The 22,169-nt window shown below is 39.6% G+C and overlaps 2 protein-coding genes across 4 annotated transcripts in view; both read left to right on the top strand.

Annotated features, from left to right (window-relative positions):
* Positions 1 to 3,760, top strand: part of IPO7 (importin 7) — a 33,897-nt gene extending 30,137 nt beyond the window's left edge. Inside the window, exon 25 of the mRNA XM_068148020.1 lies at positions 678 to 3,760. Coding sequence (XP_068004121.1) covers positions 678 to 775 — 98 coding nt within the window. The 3' untranslated portion in view covers positions 776 to 3,760. The remainder of the gene's footprint in view (positions 1 to 677) is intronic.
* A 2,430-nt stretch (positions 3,761 to 6,190) lies between these two features.
* The window catches only part of ZNF143 (zinc finger protein 143), a 31,733-nt gene continuing 15,754 nt past the window's right edge, over positions 6,191 to 22,169 (top strand). Inside the window, exons 1-7 of one of the 3 annotated variants that reach the window (XM_068148018.1) lie at positions 6,191 to 6,301; positions 10,179 to 10,265; positions 17,842 to 17,960; positions 18,435 to 18,527; positions 18,944 to 19,027; positions 19,267 to 19,347; positions 19,684 to 19,880. In XM_068148018.1, the coding sequence (XP_068004119.1) occupies positions 17,849 to 17,960; positions 18,435 to 18,527; positions 18,944 to 19,027; positions 19,267 to 19,347; positions 19,684 to 19,880 (567 nt within the window). In that variant the 5' untranslated portion in view covers positions 6,191 to 6,301; positions 10,179 to 10,265; positions 17,842 to 17,848. The remainder of the gene's footprint in view (positions 6,302 to 10,178; positions 10,266 to 17,841; positions 17,961 to 18,434; positions 18,528 to 18,943; positions 19,028 to 19,266; positions 19,348 to 19,683; positions 19,881 to 22,169) is intronic. The other 2 variants (XM_068148017.1, XM_068148019.1) reach the window with 2 other exon arrangements.

Below are 22,169 nucleotides of genomic sequence, written 5' to 3'. Positions count from 1 at the left end.
AGCTTGGAAAAAACAGTTACACAGTAATCTTTGGATGGATGGAATATGCAGCTAATAAAACCAAACAGCTTAACTATGGATATGGGGACATGAGATGCCTAAAGATCTAAAGGTTTTGTTGAAATTAGAAAGTGATATTGGTAGTTCAGAATTATGCTAGTTTAACATTTAGGTTACTAAACCATGCATCTGCTTGGGTATGGGAGGAAATGCACACATACTAAAAAGTGTGTTTCAGTGTTATTTCTGCTTACTGAGTTAGGAACACTGAAAACTTACCTAATACCTGTGTACTGCTTTTTTGTACATGTGCTATGTTACATTGATTTGACCAAATACCAGTGCTAATTGGAAAGAACTGGGTGCCTGTTAGCAAGTTTAGAAAGTCCAGCATTCATTCAAGTCCTGTTTCTGAATATGAAGATCATACACTCTAGCCAAAAGATGAAGTGTGAGATTTTTAAAACACAAACTCTTCTAAGCATAGTTGTAACAATACAGAGAAGTTAACAGAAATAAATCATCAATCCACTTTGTGGGTGCCGATCACTCTTTGGTAAGGTCAGGTTGAACCTGTATCTCAGAGATGCAAAATGGTCAGTCACAACCTCTTTAATCAGTCTTCCACCCTATGCATGTGCTAAAATATCTTCCTTCTGTTTTTTGTTTTGTTTTAGAATCCAAAATGATTGAAAAGCATGGAGGATACAAATTCAATGCTCCAGTTGTGCCAACTTCATTTAATTTTGGAGGCCCTGCCCCAGGAATGAATTGAATTATCACTTTTCCTGCTACTGTGTGATTGTAGTGAAGAGCTTGTGTTCCTCCCAATAGTGGTTCCAGAACTGGTTCATGTTATCTACAACTCACTCTAAACTAATTGATAAATAGATTGGACAAAAGTCCCAGAACTGGGATGTGATCATGCAACCTAATACTGGAATGCAAACCAGAGGTTTTTTTGAAGACAGGAAGAATCTGAATTTAAAGCTTCAAATGACACACTTTGGAATTTGGAAGTCAGGAGGGGATGTCATGGAGGCAGCTTTTCTTTTTCTGAGGAAAAAAAAAATAAAAGGCATGGGCTGCAGGACTATTAAAAATGTCTCATTTACAGTACAGGCTAGAAGGCAGACAATTTTTACACCTGTGGCGGTATGAGTATTTGCCCAGTTTATTTCCCTTTTCTCCCTTTCTATTGGGTGTCTATTCTTTTAATGTAAATAAGATAAGGTAATCAGATAGCCTTACTTAATCTTCATCATTTCCATTTACCAAGATTGTTCATATGTAGAATATTGGACACTTAATGTAGCACTACATAACTGATAAACCTGTAAATGAATTAGCACTTTCATATTGAAACAAGCCTGCTAGCCTATGTACAAAAATAGCAAAATGTTTGCTGTTTATAAGAAATAAAAATAAAAAATAAGGGATGTATTGGGGGAAATAATTTCAAGTTATTAATTTAAAATGAACTAGCAGTTTTGTACCTGGTGACATTGTGGTGCAGTCACCTCTGGTTGTGACTTGAATTCGGTTATGTAAAAAGGGGTTAGTGGTATTTCATTGCTGCTAAAAAAAAAAAAAGGCAACACCCTCCATGTCCTTTGTTTTTCTTAAAGATCTCACTGTACAAGGTGAAATTTAGATACAAACATGTACTGTAAGCACAGAGGAAAAAGTTACCTTCTCTAAAGCAGGTACATAACATGTGAAGTTTTGCTCTTAAGAGTCTATTGAAGTGTGTGAACGAAACATCTATATATGCAATCTATTAGAGAGACAGCAATTTAATTGGGCTAATCTGGGCTATAATTCATTAATGCAATTGTTTCTCCCAATTTTGCAAAATACTCTTTTTCCAGCACATGGTAGTGCAGGTGCACTACTCCTGCATTTCATTCCCCCTCTTTTTGCACTCCCAGCATTAGCGTGTGCTGTTGTCTGCCTGATCCAGACAGTGTATTTGAAGTTTTGCCAATCTTTCATTTTTGAAGCCACAATTTTCTTCCTTCAAAGTTGCTATAGTAACTAGTATTTTAGCTGGAGAGGCAAAGTACAGTTCCCTCTGGGACCACTATCAAAACCACTGTTTGAAGAAGCCAGCAGGGAGATGCTGTGAATGGGTTGGCTTAAATGCCCCCTTTTTTGTTCTCTAAAAATAAAAATCCATAGGGTTTTGATCTTGCCTTGAGATCATTGGTGTCAGGTCTTTTAAATCAAATATTTGTGTTTTGTTGGGGTTTTTTCTTTTTTTCTTTTTTTTTTTTTTTCTTTTGGCTGTTTTTATATACAAATGTCACCTGCTGTTACAATTGATATTAAACAAGCTACCTTAATTTAATGTAAGCCTCCAAAATTTTAAATACAGGTTAAAAATAAACTGAGTTTATATCTGTAAAAATGAAATGCACATATATATATTATGATACTCAAAATGCAGTCTTCAGAAAATTGGTTTGTGTGGTGTGGTTTTTTTGCATCAGCAGAGTAGCAGGAATTTGTGGTTTGGGGTTTCCATGATGAGCTGACCAGCTCTGCCTTCCATTTGCTCCACAACTAGCGCTTCTCTGGGCAGCGTAAAGGGTTTTCCCAGTCACTGCTCTCTGGCCTGCCTTTGGCAGGTACATTTACCTGTTCAGAGTGCTAATGTGAGAGACTGAGCCAGGACTAGAATGCCACATTGCCCTAGCCGAATACCAAAGGGATACTTTAAAAGGAAATTGTGGACTTAAAGGCTGAATGTTTCACCTATGTGAAAAAGCCTGGAAAATTAAGCCTTGAATCTGAGTATCCATTATAGTAGTGGTATGAGAACCACAGTAGTACTTTTGAATCTTTAGCTGACTGGCCAAGTACATAGAGCAGAACTGTTTTGGTTTGTGGTTGTTTTTTTCTTTTTATCCCCCCCACCCCCCCCGTTTTGTTTTTTTTTTGTTAATTTGTTTGGGTTTTTAAATGTGTAACTCCAGCACGTGCAGGTGTACTCTGGCCTCAAGATAATCTCTAAACAAGGTTTTATTTTTGTAGAAAAAGGTGACAGTCATAATAATAGCATGCCTTTTCCTGTGCTTTCCTTGACCTTGAAAAATGCCCAGTTTGACATAAATCATGTCTGAACTTCTGCTTGTTGGGTATCTGCTAATCTTGTTCTGTATCCCAAAAAGTAAGATAACTTTTTAGGACAGATGAGACACTTTTTGCCCTATGGCAGAAAGTATGGCAGAGCAGCAGTGAGGAGGCTGTATTATGCAAAGCAGGAGAGATCAAAAAAAACCAAAAGAGGGAACTCACTTGTTTAGTGCCATTGTCATTTCTGGAACAGTTAACATTTTTCAAGCCACAAGTCAAGGGAAGAATTTTATCTTGGTGTGAGGAATAGAGTCTTACTTCAAGGGTGCTTTTATGTGTTGCTAGACTGGTTAGCAAGGAGCATCTTTTTTTAAGAATGCATCTAGAACTTTGCTTTCCTTTGCTCCAAGAAATGTATTTATATAAATTGCAAAACAATTTTGCATTGTTGTTGGTGGTGATAGTGCATTTTGTGATGCAATATATCAGTTTCAGTGATACACCTATGTCAAATTTACAAATAAATCTTCCTCCTGAAACTTGCAATTATCCATTCTATTTTCAAGGATAATGCAACTCTAAAGGAAGAGCTGAGAAATTTAAAGCCTCTGGTTTTTTGGGTTTTTTTGGTTTTTTTTCTATTATGGAAGATCTCCTTGGATTAATAAACATCTAAAGCAAATCCTTATCTTCACTTATTTCAGTGTGGTGTTTTGAATGTAGCTGTACTTGGAAGTCCTAGTTAATGTAGCTCTAAGGTTTCTGGTTTTCTCTCTCTTTCTTCAAGCAGAACTGCTAGGCTCAAGCACAGTTCTCTTTATTGTGGTAAATACAAAAGGCTTATGTCATACACCTTACACATATTGAGTAAGTACCCTTTTACAAAAAATTACTATCTTAAAAAGAATTGAGAGCAAAACTCGATTCAAATCTGTTGTAGCCTAGAATTACTACTGCAAGGTTCAAGAACTCTGTGGATTATTTATGGAATACCTAACAATAAACATGCAGATGGCCTTAACTGTGCCTAGGAAGTTTCATGGTCAAGTTGTATTTTTCTGAAGGCAATTTCTTCCTCTTGGACTATTTCTTGAAGAGTAGAAACATCATGAAGCTTCTGAGTGTATTTTTATCTTTACACATTTCCATTTAAGTTCCTTCTCCATCTTTGTATGTGCTTTTTCTTGCTAATGGTTTTCACTTCCTGAGCCTGATGGGTTTTTTGGAGGTTTTGTCGGTTTTTTTCAACCCTCTGTAACTCCCTTGAGATGCTGCTCAGAAACTGTAAGCCCTTTGTACTTAAATGTGTTCAGCAGAAAAGTGTAAGGCTGCAACCTTCTCTGTTGAGTTTCAGCAAGAGGACTGATGCTCATTCATGGCTCCAAGCAGTACAGCTTCTGGGACAGCTCCTCAGGGGGTGCTGCAAGCTCCCGGGGTATTGGCAGGGTTCCAAGTAAGTAGTAGACTCAGCACTGTCTACCTACTGATTTTTTCACCCACGTGGCCACATTCAGGTAATCCTGCTGCAACCTTTGCTGCTTGTTTTCCATGACTTGCACTACACCTTTTTATCCACTGGTGTGTATATATTGTGATTAGCAGGGGCAGAATGCTGCCTCTGAAAAACCCACACAGAAGTGTGCATTTGTGGGTGTTTTTTTTAAACATAGCTGGGAAGAACACAGAATTTCTGCACTTCTCTGTCCACTGTGGAAGCTTTAACAGAATGCTACAGTAAAACACAGTCACAATTTGAGAAATGCTTGCAAAGTCTGAGACACCATTCTGCTCGAGTTCCTTGAGCTAGATTTTTCTCTTTCATGTGCCCTAGGGGACCTTTCCCAGGAACATCGAGAGGATGGATTTGCGTGGCACCAATTATCAATGGCACCACAGCCACCTAGAGTTAGCCTATTTCTGCTTTTTACAATCCTCATCTGTTGATGCTTACACCAGAAAGCACTTCAGAGTGGAAGAGCCAGAGCTGTAGTATCTGAGAAACAAAATGTACTGATCCACCAACATCGAGGTAGTAAACCCACAACAACATTTTATTTTGGCTCTTTCAGAGTTGCAAATCACATGCTGGCTCTCATTTGTGGTTTGGGGGAAAGCTTCCACTTCAGAAACACAAAAAAACTTTTTAAAACAAGGCAGATTAGCTCTCTCGGGCTATTTTTGGTTGGTTGTATGGCTCCCAAGAATATAAACTATTATGCAGGGTTTCCATTATTTTGGTAAAAGCATTTACTATGCAGTGGATTCCCGGGGCGCTGGTGTTGGGGCTGTCAGACGCCTCTACACCTAAAAATCACGTACGAGTAAACATTTCCCAGCATAGCTTTAAGAACAGACTCCTTATCCCGAAGAGCCCAGATGACATGGCAGCGGAAGATAACGGGCCTGGAGCATAGGGTAAGGGCAGGGTCCTCGCTCTGCCCCGTGCGCCTCGTCGCAAAGGGCACTGCCCTCCGGCACTTTTCCAAAGGCCTCCCTCCCTCCGCTTCCCTACTCAAGAGACGGGAGCCACGCGGGCCCGCCCGCCTCCGCGGGGACGGCGGCGCTCCGCTCCCTGCAGACCGGGCCGGGGCTGACCGTGGGGGCCGCACCGGCGACTCTAAAGCCCGCGGGCAGGTCCCTGGCGAGCGGGTCACTCCCGCTGTTGCGCGTCGGCCTAGCTCCGGCCTTCCTCCTCAGGCCGCGCTGTTCTGTCCCCACAGCGGGGGGCCGGCTGTAGTGTTAGGAGCAGCCGCCTCAGCGAGCTGCTCCTACCTCCCACGATCCCATCTTCCTCTTCGCGGTTCCCACCGAGAGATTCACAATGTCCCCGAGTGTCGCTGCCGCCTAGCACTCTCCCCGGTGAAGGAAATGGCGCCCATATCCCTCGTTCCCCCGCTGACGCACAAGCGCATCGCTATCTGCGGTACAAAATGGCGACGGCGGCAACCCCGAACCCAGCATAACTGAGACGCCATGAGGCTGCGGGGCGGGGCCCTGGGCGTTTAGCCAATGGGCATTGGCGCTGGGCCTGGAGGCGGCCAATGGTGAACTGAGGTGGTGACGCAGGGATCTGCGCACCCAATGGGAGCGGCGGTAGCGCGGAGAACGAGGCCCACCCGTGAGGCTCGGGGCGGCGCTGAGGCGGGCGGGCGCTGAGGCGGCCGTTTCCTGTCCTGGTGCATGGTGGTCGGACGGAGGAATTGTTGGAAAATTTCTCGGCGAGGTTAGTATATAAATGTGTTTTTACCCAGTGTGCCTTATTCTAACCACCGCCATCTCCGGCTGGGGCTGCCGCGGCGGGCCGCCGCGCCAGGCCTCGCCCTCCGCACCGCGCCCAGGGAGGCGGCAAGGGGTGGTGAACGGGGGCAGCCGGGCAGCGTCGGCACCGAACGACATGAATAAAGCCGCCGTTCCGCCGCCTGCTCGCTCTGCGCGGCCCGGCCCCTCCCCCTCTCTCCAGGCCTGCCCGCCGGCATCCTGCACCGCGGGGCGCGCTGGGCCGGGGGCAGAGCACCGGCTGCGGCCCTCGGGGGACCCTGGGCTCCTCGGGCGGTGCCCCCTACGGCCGCCCCTTCGCGGGCCCGGGGGCGCCCGTTAGCTGCTGCGTCACGGGCGGGGGCTGCTGGCGGCGGCCGTACTCTCTGCGCGGGCGGCGGGCAGGGAGGGGGCCGATGGTGGCAAGCAGCGCTGCGGGCTGGGGGATCCCGGTGCACTCTGTGCCGTTCTCTTCTGCAGCGCAGTGCCCTACTCCCGCCCCGGGCACCTGGCGCTCCACATGGATAGACCAGAGGGTTAATTAATTTGTACGCATTGGGTTGGTTTTTTTTGGGAGGGGAGCTGTCTTTTTTTTTTGGTCTTTGTGGGTTTTATTTGTTGTGGGTTTTTTTGTTTGTTTGTTTTGTATTTTGTTTTTTCATTTAATGGATGATTTCTGTTTTGACGGAGGGCAAACTTGTCCAGCGGCACTGAAACACTCGCCTTCGGAGCCCTTTCGGCCTAACGTGCGGTTTGATATGTGCGAGTTTGGGGAGGAAAAATTCGTTTTTCTTGCACGAAGCTGACAATTTTTAACGTTTTTATGTGGTAGTGCCCTGAGCACGGCTGTTATCGTTCTAACACAGGAGAAGGTCTTTGCACGGAGCTTGTGAAATCTTCTATTTCATCTCATTCGACTTGTCAAAATACTGAGGAAAAAGGATTTTAAGCATTTTACATCCTGCTGTGTTCTTTCTTGTTTCTTTCAGCTTTTCTTCCCGAAATTTATAATAGAACAGGATAACGGGAAGCTCCTTTTCTAGAAAAAATACCTCCAATAAAACAAAAGGGTGGTGGTGTTTATTGTCTGATAATGTTTTATTTGTGTGCTTGTTCAACAAGAAAAAATGACCTGACTTCCATGCAAGTGAAATTTTGTTACAACAAGCCTGTGGTTAAGCATCTCCAGATATGCATAAGATGTCATAAGGGTTGGTTTTGAATTGTCAAATAATTATACTTGATATATAATCACTGAGCAATGCCAGTGCTTTTATACAATGCAGTGTTTTCAGTGATACATAAATGTTGACCTTACAGTTTTTAAAAGAGGATGTTTTCTTCTGTCAAATTGTTTTCTCAAGATTCTGCTTTGAATGTTGTAAACCTGTTACACCTTAGAGGAATGCTCTAGGTCAGTTTGCTTTAGGAGAAGGAGTTGGATTAGGTGATCTCCAGAGGTCTTTTCCAACCACCACCAAAGTGATTGTACATGAAAAATCACATTCATTTGTCCTTAGTTGGTAGCTTTTCAAGAGTAGTGTGCATGTAGTATATCTTAGCTTCTTTGTGTACTTGGCATGCAGCTTTAAAATGGCAGATTATAGCATAAACATGTACCATGGCTTGTTTGCTCTTTGTGATTTGTTTTGGTTTTGTATTCCATACATTAAAGTCTAGGGATTTCACACTGCATATATGTCAGAAGCTATTCATCTGAATCCCTGCAGAGAATAAAACTCAGTAATGTTTAGTCAAATACATATAATAGCTTCAGTAATAAATGGCAGGTTAAATGAGATGTAAAAAATATTTTAAACAGTTGTGAAAAATGCATTTCAAGTCAAAATTCTTATTGTAAGGAAATCTGTTCTATTTCTTCTATCCTCTCTGAGGAGGCCAATTGTGTCTTAGATGCTTGAGCAAATGCTTAAGGAAGTGTAAAACTTTATTTAGCTAGACAGTTACACAGTCTTCGCTGTCTTTCTGCCTGTGTAGCATGTGATGCTTAAGCATCAAAATACTGCTGCTTGAGCTGGCAATCCCTTTTCTCAGAGAAGGCAGGCACAGTGATAATGAAGTGATGAATATTCCCCGGTAACGGATGCCAAAATCAGGCATCACTAGAATAACTCAAGTTATGTATGGCTTCAGCTCAGCAGACGGCCGCTGGGCCATGTTTTGCCATCCTATGCTATCCAGGAGGAGGGAATGGGTGGGAGGTTTAGCTGCAAATAGGTCTAAGCAGCAAACTGCTGCTGACACTGCCTGCCCACGACTATGCTTCGAGTGTGTGGGCTGCCTGGTCACCTGCAGTTCTGCTGGATCTGCAGAGGGGTTAGGCTGAAGGTTGTTCAGCTTGAGTTTGATGGTGATGATGGTTTCTTAGCACACTGTCTTATCTGGGCTTTCCTTCAAACGTTTTATATATATATATATATAAATTGCAGAATTATGTATTTGCTTTAGCGCATGCATTTTGGTTTAAGCTGAACTGATCACTTTTTTGAACTGGATTGCTGTAATTTGGCTTAATTTTGAGTGCAGGATGGTGATCTTTCCTTGCTGCTGTGTTTTAAGTCTTGGCCTTCAGAGTTTTGGGTTAAAAGATGTTCAGCATAGGTGGAGTGTTTTAGAAACAGTAAACTCTAAAGAGTCTTTATCAGGCAAGTGTAAAACTATTTGCTTTCTAAAGCATAGGGCTCGGATGCATTTGGGTGTGTTTCCACACAGAAAGTAAACAATGCATTCCTGATAATCAGGGCAATTCTTCCAGTTTCAAGCATTGTAATGAACAGAAGACCTAACTTGTCTCGGTACTCTTCTAGACCAAATACTTCATTGCTTTTTTCCCCATCTGCATTTTGATGTGTGCTCGCTCTCATCCTTGATGACCTCCATAAATTCTGCTTCTCACACCTTTTGTAGTTCCTTCTGCCTATGATGTGCCTATGTACATAATACAGCATCCCAGGCCAACCTTTGTCTTTCCTTGCCACTGCCTTTTTTTTCTTCTTCTGTATTGTCATAGCTCTTGCATGTTTCTACAGCTTCACAACATGCCTTTTACATGAATAGGTGGGCCATTCATTTTTCATCTCTTCACTGCTACAAGGGTATTGATTCACCTGGTAAAGAGAACACCAATTTGGTGTGCCTTGTGCTACAAAAGAATCTCAAATGATGGGAAGATGATTTCTGCTTAGCTTATGGATGCCTCAGGTTGATTGTGATCCTAACAGATGGATCATTCTCTGGAATTTGAGAATTCAGCTCTGAAACACAAGTTCTTTTTAAGTTGAAGTGTTCTTAAATAATGTTCTGAGGATGGAGTGAAGACTAAGGGAGGAACCTGACCTACGCCTTGGCACAAAGACCCCACGTTTTTTGGGGAGGGAAAGGGAAGAAACCTTATTCATCCATCATGGCACCATGGGGTTTCTGGAGTTCTGCTTGTAGTTAAGCTTGTATCTTGATTTGCTTTTAGTTGTATTTGCTGAAGGAATATGGGTTTAGTTCTCTTGATCTGTGCTCTGCACACCAGGAATAGTTAATCAGTTGCTCAAAACCAGAATTGGACTAAATTAGTGAACACTTCCAGTGACTGCTAATACTTTCTGGGTTATACTGCTTTTTTAATTGTATAACAAGATTGTACTTTGTTCCACTAAGGTAACACTTGGTAAATAAATTCTCAGTTTTGAAGGGAATTTGCAGTTCCAGCTAGCTGACATCAGAGTAACACTTAGAACTACTTTGTGCTTACATGAGCAAAGTACTTCGCACTTTCCTTAAGCTGTCTTTTATTGTCTGCTGAATACTTTCCTCTGTATACTTTTTGAAAGGAAAATTGTGTTACCTGCTTAATGCTCTTGGACTTAATTTCTGATGACAGAATTCTCTAGAATTGGAAGATGGGTCTGCATTTGCAAGTAAGTTGGTTTTGCCTGTATTTTATTACATGACATGGTATTACTATTAGCTAACATGGTATTACTCAGAGTTCCTTTATATGTATTAGTTTTACTGGTTTCCAATTTATGCTTGTAATCTGGGGTTTTTTTGCAATTCAGGATAAAGGTTGGCAACTCAGTAGGCTGTTGGTTTAATTCATGAAATACAAGCACAAACTAAAACACCACTGTTAAATGTCCTGGCTAATACTGATACATCTGTAACATAGTTAGCAGATTACTAATTAACTCATAAGCACATAAAACAACCCACTTAGAATTCCCTGTTTTGTGGGCAGTCTCAGCAGATTTGAAGTGACCCAGCCACGATTAACTGTTTTGGTGATGGAAATTAGATACTTCTGTGATTTCTTGATAAGAGAGTTAGAAATCAGAACAGTTAAGAAAAATACTGATTAAAAATAGTTGGTCTCTATGTATTCAGTAAATGTTCCTTGTTATATTTAAAACAAATGGAGGCTCTGTTTTAGGCAATAAGTGGCTTCCTGAAGTTGTCCATCAGTTAGCTATCTTTTTGTCTCTTAGTGCAGATAAGGCATAACTGTTCATTTCTTGGAGTAATTTGAATGCAATTCTGACATGTGTCATCTGGATGCTTGCTTTATAAAGGCAGTATTTTATGTATGTATACTCGATGGTAACAGATCCCAAAAGCCAGTAGTTTTAAAAACATGTAGGTTCATTCAGTAAATGCCTTTAGACTTACTGTGACTTCCAAGGGGAAAATCTTGGAATGAAATGTAGTGCTGTATCTCACATGTCTGCTGAAAGATTATATGTCAAGTTGTTGGTTGTTTTGTTCTAAGTTTTTCAAGCTTTTTTCTGATCTCAGGCTCAACATAGAGATTTTTAGTGTGCACAGTGTTGTTGTGTCCTTTTTTTTTTTCTATTAAAACAAAAGGAATTTATTACCAGTTGGCAATCAAGAAATTAATTGGGTTTTGGTTGTGGTTTGGTTTTGGTGGGTGGGTGTTTGTTTGTTTGTTTTAGAAAATAAGGTATACCTGAGCATTGGTAATACAAGTTTGGCCAGGAGAGAAGAAATGTGTCTTTAACATTGAGCAAGGAATAGCATCTGAGCTGAGAGAAACTTTCTGACTTGTTTTGGTAGGTGACTTGAATTGTTTCTGTCACAATACACCTGCAAGCTGTTCCCAGTAAGGCATAGGTGTTTTCATCCTACTTGAATTTGATGTTTTGCTACATACTATATGGCCCTTTCTTGTACTAAATCTGTACAGCAGTGTACTAAGGGTAACTGTCTCGTTAGTGCATTGATCGTTGCTGGTAAGGTGCTTGTCTCGGAGCTGCAGCGTAAGTTTAATTAGCTTTCTGTCAGCACTGCTGACAATACACTGACTATTTTGACCTTCATTTATTAACCAGTAATTTCTTCCCTAATGTGTTAAGAAACAGTTGAAGTTAGCAGTCATATTTGGGATCAACCTGAGTTGTCTTCACATGTGTAGGTCTTGGTGGGTGGCTTTCAGATCTGCTTGCACTCTAAAGTGCCATACATTTGAAAGTCATCACATCCTTAGCACTCCCACAGTGTGAGGCTGTACACTATGCATAATCTTGCAGTGTTATGTGTAAGAATCAGTAAGCATTCCTTGTTTGAACTTAACTAAATTACTTTCTTTATAAAATGCAAGCATTGACAATACTTTTAATATGCACAATTTGTAGGTGGGATTCACAATGCAAACAATGTATGGTGTTGACTTCAGGGGAAGAAGACTGCTGGGCCATAATGTAATTCTGTCAAGCTACATGTGGTTCTCACTGCTCACACTCAAGTCAGAAGAGTTATGCTTGGTTGTGGCAGTGATAAATTTGGTCTTATTTTTATATGCTATTTCTGAAGAGATACCAAACTCTGTGGCAGTGAATTAGTCTTCAACTGCTTCATTATCAGGATGTATCTCTGGTGGAAAAGAGACATTAAAATGCTGCAAAAAGAGTAAAAAGGAGCCTTGAGTTTGACTGCAGACTTCTGCTTTGGGCAACACAAGTCTCTGCAAGTTAGCTGTGCTGTCACTCAGAGTGTGTACATCATGATTATGCAGATGACAGTGCTGTCAGTCTTGATTAAGTTCTTCTCCAGGGTAAGGGTTAGAGCCTGTGGTTCATAATTTGCAGGGCTTCTTTGTCTTCTAGAAAACAGTGTATTTTGCTATTACATTGCATATCTTGCCCTTCTATCTGAATCATACTGTTGTTACCAGATTCTTTAGTAGAGGGTTTTGTTCCATATTTCATTCTTGTTTCCATTTTTATAGTGTAGAAATGGCTATTTAATTGCTTTATTTGGCTTTACAAGAAAGTGGAAAGATAGAGTAAAATAAGATTGTAGGAGAAAGCATGTAGAAATTTAGAAATGCCTAATATTGTGTAGCTGCTTGTGTTTATTCACTGAAAATCAGTCTGACTAATTGCAGCATGAAATCAATGTTTTAGAGAAGTGGCAAAATATGGGAAAAGGTAAGGGCTGTTGAAAAAAGAAATCCATGTCTTAGATATTGAAACACTTGGTCAAACCATCCACAGAAGCTAGATTTCATTTTTGGAACAGATACCATACAGGTACATATGAGAGCAGAAATATTTGAAAAAGCCTTAGTTCTGCTCTGTGTTTGTTTCTGAGATTACAGCTGTCAAATGTTATTTGTAAGGTACATACTTGGGTGTTTTAAAAAAATCTTTGGACTTGTCAGTTTTCCAGTCTGTGTTTTTTGCACTGAGATGCAGAAGGCTGTCATGCATATTACTTATCAGTTGAAATGTATTATTTAGTTAATGTTAAATAGAGCTGCTACTTTTGGTTTTGCAGAAATGTTTGCCAATCAGACTGGTTTGGGGAAATTACTGATACTTGCAATCATTCATTGTTAAGGACCCTAATACAGCCAGTATTTAATTCAGAAAAACTTTAATTTTGTTACTGTTCTGGCATACTCTGAAGAGATTCTGAGATTCTCTGAGATCTAGCTTTGGCAAATAACAGGAATGGGTTTCCAACAGTTGCTTAATGAAAGTTTCAGTGTCGTGTGTCATTCTGTGTTTCCCGTTACTCTTTTTTCACATGTGTTGGTTTTGTAAATTCTACAAAATAACAATGGTTCTGTATATTATTTAGAAATGTATTAAAAATAAAAGTGATACTTCTTTACAACTGAAATAAATGGTTGTTATTTCAAATTTCTCAGTGCTGTCTGCACAAGAAGCGTGAACAGTTGCTGAATGTCTAAAGTAGCTTTTTTCCCTGTCTTTTCCAGTTCATTATTCCTGCACATTCTGAATTGCATTTTATAAATCTTAGGTTTTCTTCCACGGTTGCTATTGCAAACTTTATTCCATTTCCTGTTAATCATCCTCTAAACATGTTTTTTTGTCTAAGGAGCTTCTGCTACTGTTACTCCCTGTCTTTTCCTCTGTCCAGCAATATAATCATTCCTTAAATGGCAAATACTATTTTCCAACAGTTACTTGTTATATTATCTACTCCATGGAGTCATCTCAAGCTGTTCTCTCAGCTGACGGAATTCCAAGTGCCCCAAGAGCCCCACTTTCTGTTTCATGGCAGCATGTCCTCTATAAGGGCTTTTCATCTGCCTAAATTCCACCTGCTGTTTCTTAGTCCTTCAATTACTAGTTTTCAGCAGAGACTCCCAGTTGCTAGATGGAGTTTACAGAAAACCTCTTTTAACAGCACATCTTTTCTCCAAAACAAGTGACAGCACCTAAAAGATTCCATTTGCTTATGTATTAGTGGAGGGGAAAATACAGGAGATGGAAATACAAGAGATGCTCTCTAGATTGGCAATGTGATGAAGTCTTAAGGAAAAATCCTGTATTTTTAACCAGGCATTCTCCTGCCCTTCACCCCACATTCTTCTGGCTTCTGAGTGTTCAGAATTTAAAGCATCCTTGAGTTCAAGGGTTTTTTCCTTTTGGAGAATTTTGAGTGTGGTGATTTGGTTTTCTTTTAATAAAAACCTGCACTATGTACCCGGCTGGATGGCATATTTTATTTGCTGGTGTTACACTGGGGGGTTATGTTACTGGTGCAGCTTTTGTCAAAAAGCATAATGAAGCCAGCAGTGTGCATCACTAACTCGCTGCTTTTTCTTTGTAACTAGCAATTTTGAGGCTTATTTCAGCAGCATTTCTTGCAAGTGGCTGTTCTTTCCATCTATCAGAACACTGCTTTCATTTCAGAGATTTTTGTCTGATCTTTCTCTGTCTCAGGCTGATACTTCTTATAGGAAGTATTTTAACCGTCTTAAAGAATGGTAGTACTTTCTCTGCATGAATGCCATAAGAGTATTTTGGTGACTAATCATTTAGGAATGCAATAGGAGTTATTGTCCTTGTGAAAGTCTTTAATATCCTCATTAATGTGCCTTTGGAAATTGCAACTTCTGCGTGATCTGTGAAGATGTGCAAGAGTTCACTAAGTCAAGTCTCAAGTTTTCAGTGAGTATCTCAAGACTAAGCCTGTACTTGTCTTTTCTGTAGGAGAGCTCTTGAGATTAAGCAGAACACATGCACATCAATTCTGTTGAGGAGTCATGGAGGCTGCACCCCAGGGTTTATGTACTTTCCTGAAAAGCACCTGAAAGCATCCATTTTTAACTAATGAGGTGCAATATTTGAAGTGGATAAAGGAGATCTTTCTCCCAGGTTCTTGCAGACAAGAGGTTTAAAGAAAAGTCATAGAGATGCAGATGCACAGAAAAGTTAAGAGGTGGATTAGGGAAAGAAGGTGGTGAGATTTGGATTAGAAGAAGAATGAAGACACGCTTGCTGGGGGGGGGAAGGAGAAAACAAAGGAGGGAAGAGAGTGACTAAAGATGAGGTAAGGGAAGAGAAGTTTGAAAACAAACCAGTGTCAAAAAAAGCCCAAAGTGAATGAAAGTATGATAGGAGGCTAGATTTGCAGGGTGGATGATAGACCAACAGTATGGTGATACTGTTTTAAGTGTATTAAATTACTGGATATCACAAGGCAGTTCAAGTTGGAGGGAACCTCTTGAGTTTATCCTGTCTAGCCTTGATCAGGAGAGGTCTGGTTAGACCAGGTTGCCCAAGGCTGTATCAAGTTGAGTTTTGAATGTCTACAAGGGTAGAGAGTCTATAACTGCTCTTGGCAATCTGTGTGTATTTGACCATTCATGCTGCAAAAAAGAAAAACAACCAACCAAAAAAGTAACAACAAAAGCTAAAAATGTTCAAAGAAAGACAAAATACACAAAACCCACAAACAAAATAACCACCCCCACCAAAACAAACAAAACAATCCAGAAAGCAACACTGTAGCAGCATTATCTGTGTGGTAGCCTGACTAATTTTGCAATGTAGGCCAGCTTCATCTTTAGTTCTTTCCCCATCTTCTTCCTCAGAGCTGGTGCCCCTGATTGTTTAGCCTGTCTTGTGCACTGATGAAGGAGATGCTGCAAGTGAGTAGCGCATCTGCTTTTGCCTGAGGGTGCTCCTTCTTGCAGGAAGAGTAGCAGCAAAATTGCTCCATCACCAAAGAGTGAGCGGAAGCTGGAGTTTTGCTGTTTGGGAGTGTCCTAGTGCTACAACTGCCGTGACAGGGGATGTACTTCAAAGATGTGTCTGAACATGAGCTGTCTTGAGAGAAACGTGATAGACAGTAGTGTCATGGTCACATAGAACAGTCCAGAGTAAGATAAGACTTGCCTAGTTGCAGGAGTTAAGTGTGGACATGAGAGTGTTTTAGATAAATTTAACGAAGGTTGGGAGTATATTTGGGGAAAAAAAGGATGTGCTAGAGAGTTGGTACTATTGTAGGACTGGCTGAAGAAGGAAATTGGTATTTTAAAGAGGGCATGAGAAGCTAATGGAATGACAGAGGATTGAGAAAATGATGTATTGGAAAGGGTAATTTTGAAGGAGTTGGAGAAAACAGCAACACAACCTGTGTGAGTTGTAGCATATGATCAAATAATCTGGAAGAGAGGAAAGCAGTGAGTTTTGTTTTGTGTGTAGCAGTTCACTATGACTATTAAATACATACCTTTGTTCTTTTGGCTTTTGAATTTATCGTACATTTGATTTCTTTTTCTTCCAAAATAGCCATTGACCCCTGAAGCAGTTGGTTCTGCTCTGTTTGACTTCGCAGTGTCTGTATTAAGTAGCTTCCTCTCTGCTTCCTCAAAGTTGAGAGAAGAGGCATAAACTCTGGAGGAAAGATGTTCTTCTATTTTAAAGGCAGGCAGTGTATTAAAGATGCTAGGAGTTTCTTAAAAGACACTTTATCTAAGAGAGCGAATACTCAAAAGTAGACTTGAGCAGAGTGGCCTTTGAGAAGCAGTCCCTGCTGGAATTCTTTCAGATTATAGCTCTAGTTAAAACCAGTGGTTGATGAGCCTTTCTTCTCCAGTGTGTGAAGTGGTCTGGCTGCTTTATGGCCTGCTTCCATGTGGTGACCTGAAAAATGAATGAATGGAAAACGCAGACAATACACAACAGTATTAGCAGACCCTCTGTGTACCACTAGCATCTAATACCATAATTACTTAATTTAACTTGCTGCAAGCTCTCAGTCCTAAGTGACTAATGGGATGGCAGAGGAAGGAGTTGAACTCAGGATCTCTTATGTCCTTATACAGTTATTCGTCGCTTAGATTATGGCATCCAAGCAAATATAGCTACTGTGTTTTCTTCAGAAACTTCTAGTATAAATGCAATTTAGCCTGGATGGCTTCTTTGCACTGGCTATTTTTCTGCTGAAAATTAGTAGATTGAATAGCCTTCTTAATCTCCTGTATTAAAAAGTGCCCAGGTGAAAAAAAATCGGTATCAAAAGGGATGCCAGTATCTGGTTCTATGAGATACATGCAGAGTTGTGACTGTCACTCACAAATGACTATCCTTCTGTTTTATTAATACATTTTATCATATTATGTTATTTTCAAAGAGGGGTAGTTATTCTGGTGTTTGGGGTTTGGTTGGTTGTTGGTGGTTTTTTTGTTTGTTTGGCTGGTTGTTTTGTTTGTGGTGGTTTTTGTTTTTTTAATATTCAGCTTAGGGAAGTACTTAGGGAAGTAGCTTGATCATTCAGACTTACTGATGAAGTGTGTAATTCCCAGTGAGTGAGTCTAAACCTCTTACTGGCACCAGAGGGATGTTTCATCTATATAGTTAAAGTCCTGCTGTTGTCATGGGTGACCATGTGTGAACTGTCATCTTGTTTTAATCTGGGGCTAAAAAGATACCATTAATTAGCACCCTTATTCTTTATACATTGGTTGAATAATTCATATTTAACTGAAATCTAAGTGTGATTGATACAATTTAGTAACTGCTTCCTAAAATTCCTAACAGCTTAGTTTACCTATTTCAATTTTTTTTCCTCTAAAGTGTTTTCCAGGTTAATCATTTAGTCATTGCTGCTTCTTTATGAAGAAGATAAAACATTTGTAGCAGCTATATGAAAGTCAAATTAAGCTAGTTCTGGTTCTTTATTTAAATTTTCTGTGTTTTGTAAATACTTTCTTTCTAGGTAGACAATGTTATTAGCTCAGATAAATCGAGATTCTCAGGGAATGACAGAATTTTCTGGTGGAGGAATGGAGGCCCAGCATGTGACTCTCTGTCTAACAGAAGCTGTAGCTGTGCAAGGTAAACTTTCAGGTTAAAATATCTCTACATTATTGTGTCTTTTCTGCTTGACATTCAGAAAAACTCAGAATAAACTATGTGAGCTTCATAATGAAAAATCAAATGGAAATTATTCTTAGTTAACTAAGATTGATTAAGTTCACTAATTCTGAAAGGATATTATCTCTTTATTAATGTAATAGCAGTGTAAATGTGCCCAGTAGGAAATACACAACTTCTCTTTATTCTCACTATAATTTTATTGTTTTATACTTTGCAACATCAGTTTCTATTGAAGTATGTATTAAATTAATATTTTGCCTAAACCCCTCACCCTTGTATGTGTTCAAGGTTCAAAAATCAGGAAGTATTCCCTACTTCTCTTTCTGAAATCATTGTGCTTTAAGAGAATGTAATCATTTACAGAGGTGGCTAAGTCGTGATCTTTAGGGTTTGATGCTCGTAATAGTGAATATGAACTTTTTTCCTTGCTAGATGGTGACAACTTAGAAAACATGGAAGGTGTAAGCTTGCAAGCAGTTACCCTTGCTGATGGCTCCACTGCTTACATACAGCACAACTCTAAAGGTAGGTAAATGACAAGAAGTCTTTGGATTGCAAAGTCAGGCAAAATCTATACAATGATTATGATGTTCCAATCCCAGCTGACAATTATAGGTATTACAGTAACACTACAAAATAAATATTTATTTCTGCTACTACTAAGATGCAAATATCAAATGCAGAACATAAGTCAAACTAAAGGGCAATTTACACTTCAAACCCAATTCTGCCTACTGGATAGGACATCAGGCCTTTTCCATTTATTTTTCTAATCCCAGAATTTTAAAACCTCTGTGTAGTCATACTTTGCTTACCCTTTACCAAACCTTATTTCTCAGTGATATTTTAGTGATATTTCAGTCTGGAAAGTATCAACTGTGTGTTTAAACTACAATGTGTGATACAGACTGGTTTTTAAGAATTCTTATTGTGGGTTTCAGATGGTAAATTAATGGATGGCCAGGTGATTCAATTAGAAGATGGTTCTGCTGCTTATGTTCAACATGTACCCATGCCTAAAAGCAGTAAGTGTAATAATACAAGAAATGTATTCTAAAATAATTTATTACTGAAAAATATTGATAGTAAGTAATTAAAGGTCATTATAATAGCTTGATTTCTTATTTCAGTGGAAACAGTTGTGAAGAGGTCCTGGGTATATTGAAATCCTAGATATTTTGTGATCATAGATATGTAATGTTTCACCTTTCCAACTGATGGATTTTTCAAGCTATTGTTGAAGTGTTGCAATTCTTCTGAACAGGGGACAGCTTGCGTCTGGAAGACGGGCAAGCAGTTCAGCTGGAAGATGGAACAACAGCATTTATTCATCACACCTCAAAAGGTAATTTTTTTTCTTTGAAGTGTGATTTATTATGTCAGAGTTCAGCAGAACTTGGTAAAGCTAGACAAATGTAAAACAGGTTTCGCACTTTTGTCAGTCTGCAGAAGTAAAGCTATGGGAGGCATTGTCTTCAATAAAAAAATATCACTGCTATTCTTAGTAATATTTTAAGTGTTTCTATTTTTCATATACAAATAGTTATATTTCTCATACATTCCACACATATATATATATATTACTTCAGTAGATGCTTCCTAAACAGCAGTGGTTTCTCATGTAATATGCAGACATTGCTATTCCTTTTCTTTCATAACATTCTGTAATATTATTTCTCAGACAGTTACGACCAGAGTGCATTGCAAGCAGTCCAGCTGGAGGATGGAACTACTGCCTACATTCACCACACAGTGCAGATGCCACAGTCAGATACCATTTTAGCCATTCAAGCTGATGGCACAGTGGCAGGTCTTCATACCGGAGACGCTGCCATTGACCCAGATACCATCAGTGCTTTGGAGCAATATGCAGCCAAGGTATACCAAAAGATATTTTCTCTATCCAGAATGTTTTAATGTAGCATCACAAGATATTTGACAGACAATTACACAGTTACTGAGGTTGGAAAAAACTTCTGCATTTTCAATAGCAAAGTGTAGAGTGATGTTAAAAATTGATGTTGTCCTCTTCTCTGGACTTCTGTAAAGCATGATGTAAGTGTAATAATGGGTGATGCAACTTTTATGACTATAGTTTAGCTGTGCTTGTATTGCTCTAGAAGAGGAGTAGAATTAAATTTTTAAATCTGTCCTGTAGTGTCATTGAGAGTTGTTAGGTTTGGGGAGAATGCCGGTTCGGGTATTTAGATGGTTTATACACTACTCTTTCCATTATGCTTCTGTCTGTTTTAACTGACAGATCATAATACAGGCAGTCACATTGTGTTGTATTTGGCTATGCCTTAACAATTCATAAACTAAAAGGTAAGTCAAGGTTAACTGAGGTGTAGTGACAAGCTTTTTCAGGTTTCCTAGCTACTATTTAATTTAGGCTTACAGCTATCATAACTTCATCCTTCTTAACAAGGAGCTACCTTAATCATAATTTGTTAAAAGTTTCTGTTTTGAAAAGTGTAGAAGAAATAGCAGAAATGCAAATAAATTTGCATTTTTGTCCTATTTATCTCAAAGTGCGTTTTTTAATCCTGTAATGTGAACTTGTTTTCTGTAGTGTACTTGGGTGTGTCTAGGAAAAAAAAAAAATCTGTTTATTTTCATTAAGCTCTCAGGACCTTATTCTGAAAGGTATTGCTAGAACCTGTCAGGAAAAGTCAGTAGAAGTGAGATCCAGGTATTGCACCTGTTGTACATACAAAAGCAAATATTATATTAGTTCCATCATCACAACCCTTTCTCTTGAAACGAGAAATGTGGGTTTGTGATTCTACTCCATGTCCATGTACACTTCACAGTGAGGCAGTGTATACTTTTCATAGCAGCTGGTATAGGAACATTGAAAATGGTACAGGAAGGGGCAATAATGCTGACCAAACATGAAATACAGGAGGTAAGTATATGATAGAACTTTGTAAAATTTTATGTGGCACAAAGAGGAGTAGTGACTTGTAATTATCTTTACCAGTGTAACAACTGAAACACAATAGATTAAAATCTTAGGTGACAGGTTCAGGAAAAACAAAAGAATACCACTTCTTCAAACAGCACAAAGTTAAGCTACTTGTAGGATATTGTGGATGCTAATAAATCCCTGGTTTCAAAGAGTAATTAAAAAAAAATCATAGAAGAAAAATGTATCCAGGACTATTAGGTAGCAACATGTGATTTAGTTCAGGAAGTTCCTAAGCCACAAATTGCTTGGAGGTTGGGAGAGTATTTCTGAGTACCTCACTGTATGCATGGCCTGTTCCTTTAGTCTTCTGTAGCATCTGCTACTGTGTGCTGTTGGGAACAAAACCAGATTGACCTTTAATTTGACTCAGTATAGGTGTTCTTATGGCCTTCATTTTGAAGGCAGACTAAATCTTTCTTTAGAATCTAACACAGACTTTCAAGAGGAATTCCAAGATCTTCCTTGGAATACTCACAGAATTTTTTTTGGAGGGAAAAAAAAAGAGGTTTAAAATTGTGTCTTCCCCTTTTTTTTGTTAACTTGGAAGGTTTTCTTTGCAAAACTTAAAAGGGTGAAGAACATGTTGGAGGCAGATTTGGAGTGGCAGATGGTGGGAGTTTTTGTGTTCCCCTGGCCTATATAACAGGCAAAAATACCAAAGATGAGTAGGCTGCACAAGATAAGTGTAGAAACTCTGTAAGAGAGTTCATACAAAGAGATCCAAGACAATTGCAGAGAAGCTCACTGGTAGTGGTAGAACATACACACTTTTCATTGTTCCTCTCTTCTCCTTTAGGTGTAGTACTATTCTATGTCTTGCAGAGTACATGCAAAGACTTAAGTAGCGTCTTTTTAATTCTGCACTAAGTCAGTGCTACCTTCCTCCCAAAGCAACCAAGAGAAAAAGATACAATTGGCTCTCATTGAGCATAAGGTCAGGAGATGTGTAATGGAATTGTGAAGGGGTTACAACACATACTTTGCTTCCACAAGTTGTTTTCCTGCAACATCCTAGCTGCTGGAAAAGTACAGTCCCTGAGATTAGTATATGCATGTACATTCTGTTTGGATGATTTGTTTCCAGTAGCATTGATGAACTTTTCAGCTGTTCTTTTTTTCACCAACAATGGGAAGTTCAAGACAAAGTGATTCAAGTCCTTATGTGGAAGCTCTCTCTCCCTTTAAAAAAATCTGCA

This window comes from Melanerpes formicivorus, unplaced genomic scaffold, assembly GCF_026170545.1.
Source record: "Melanerpes formicivorus ecotype bairdi unplaced genomic scaffold, bMelFor1.0.p_v2 SCAF_16, whole genome shotgun sequence".
In the NCBI taxonomy this organism is placed as follows: Eukaryota; Metazoa; Chordata; class Aves; order Piciformes; family Picidae; genus Melanerpes; species Melanerpes formicivorus.
Note: the sequence above shows the minus strand (reverse complement) of the source record. Positions and strands in the feature narration are given on the sequence as shown.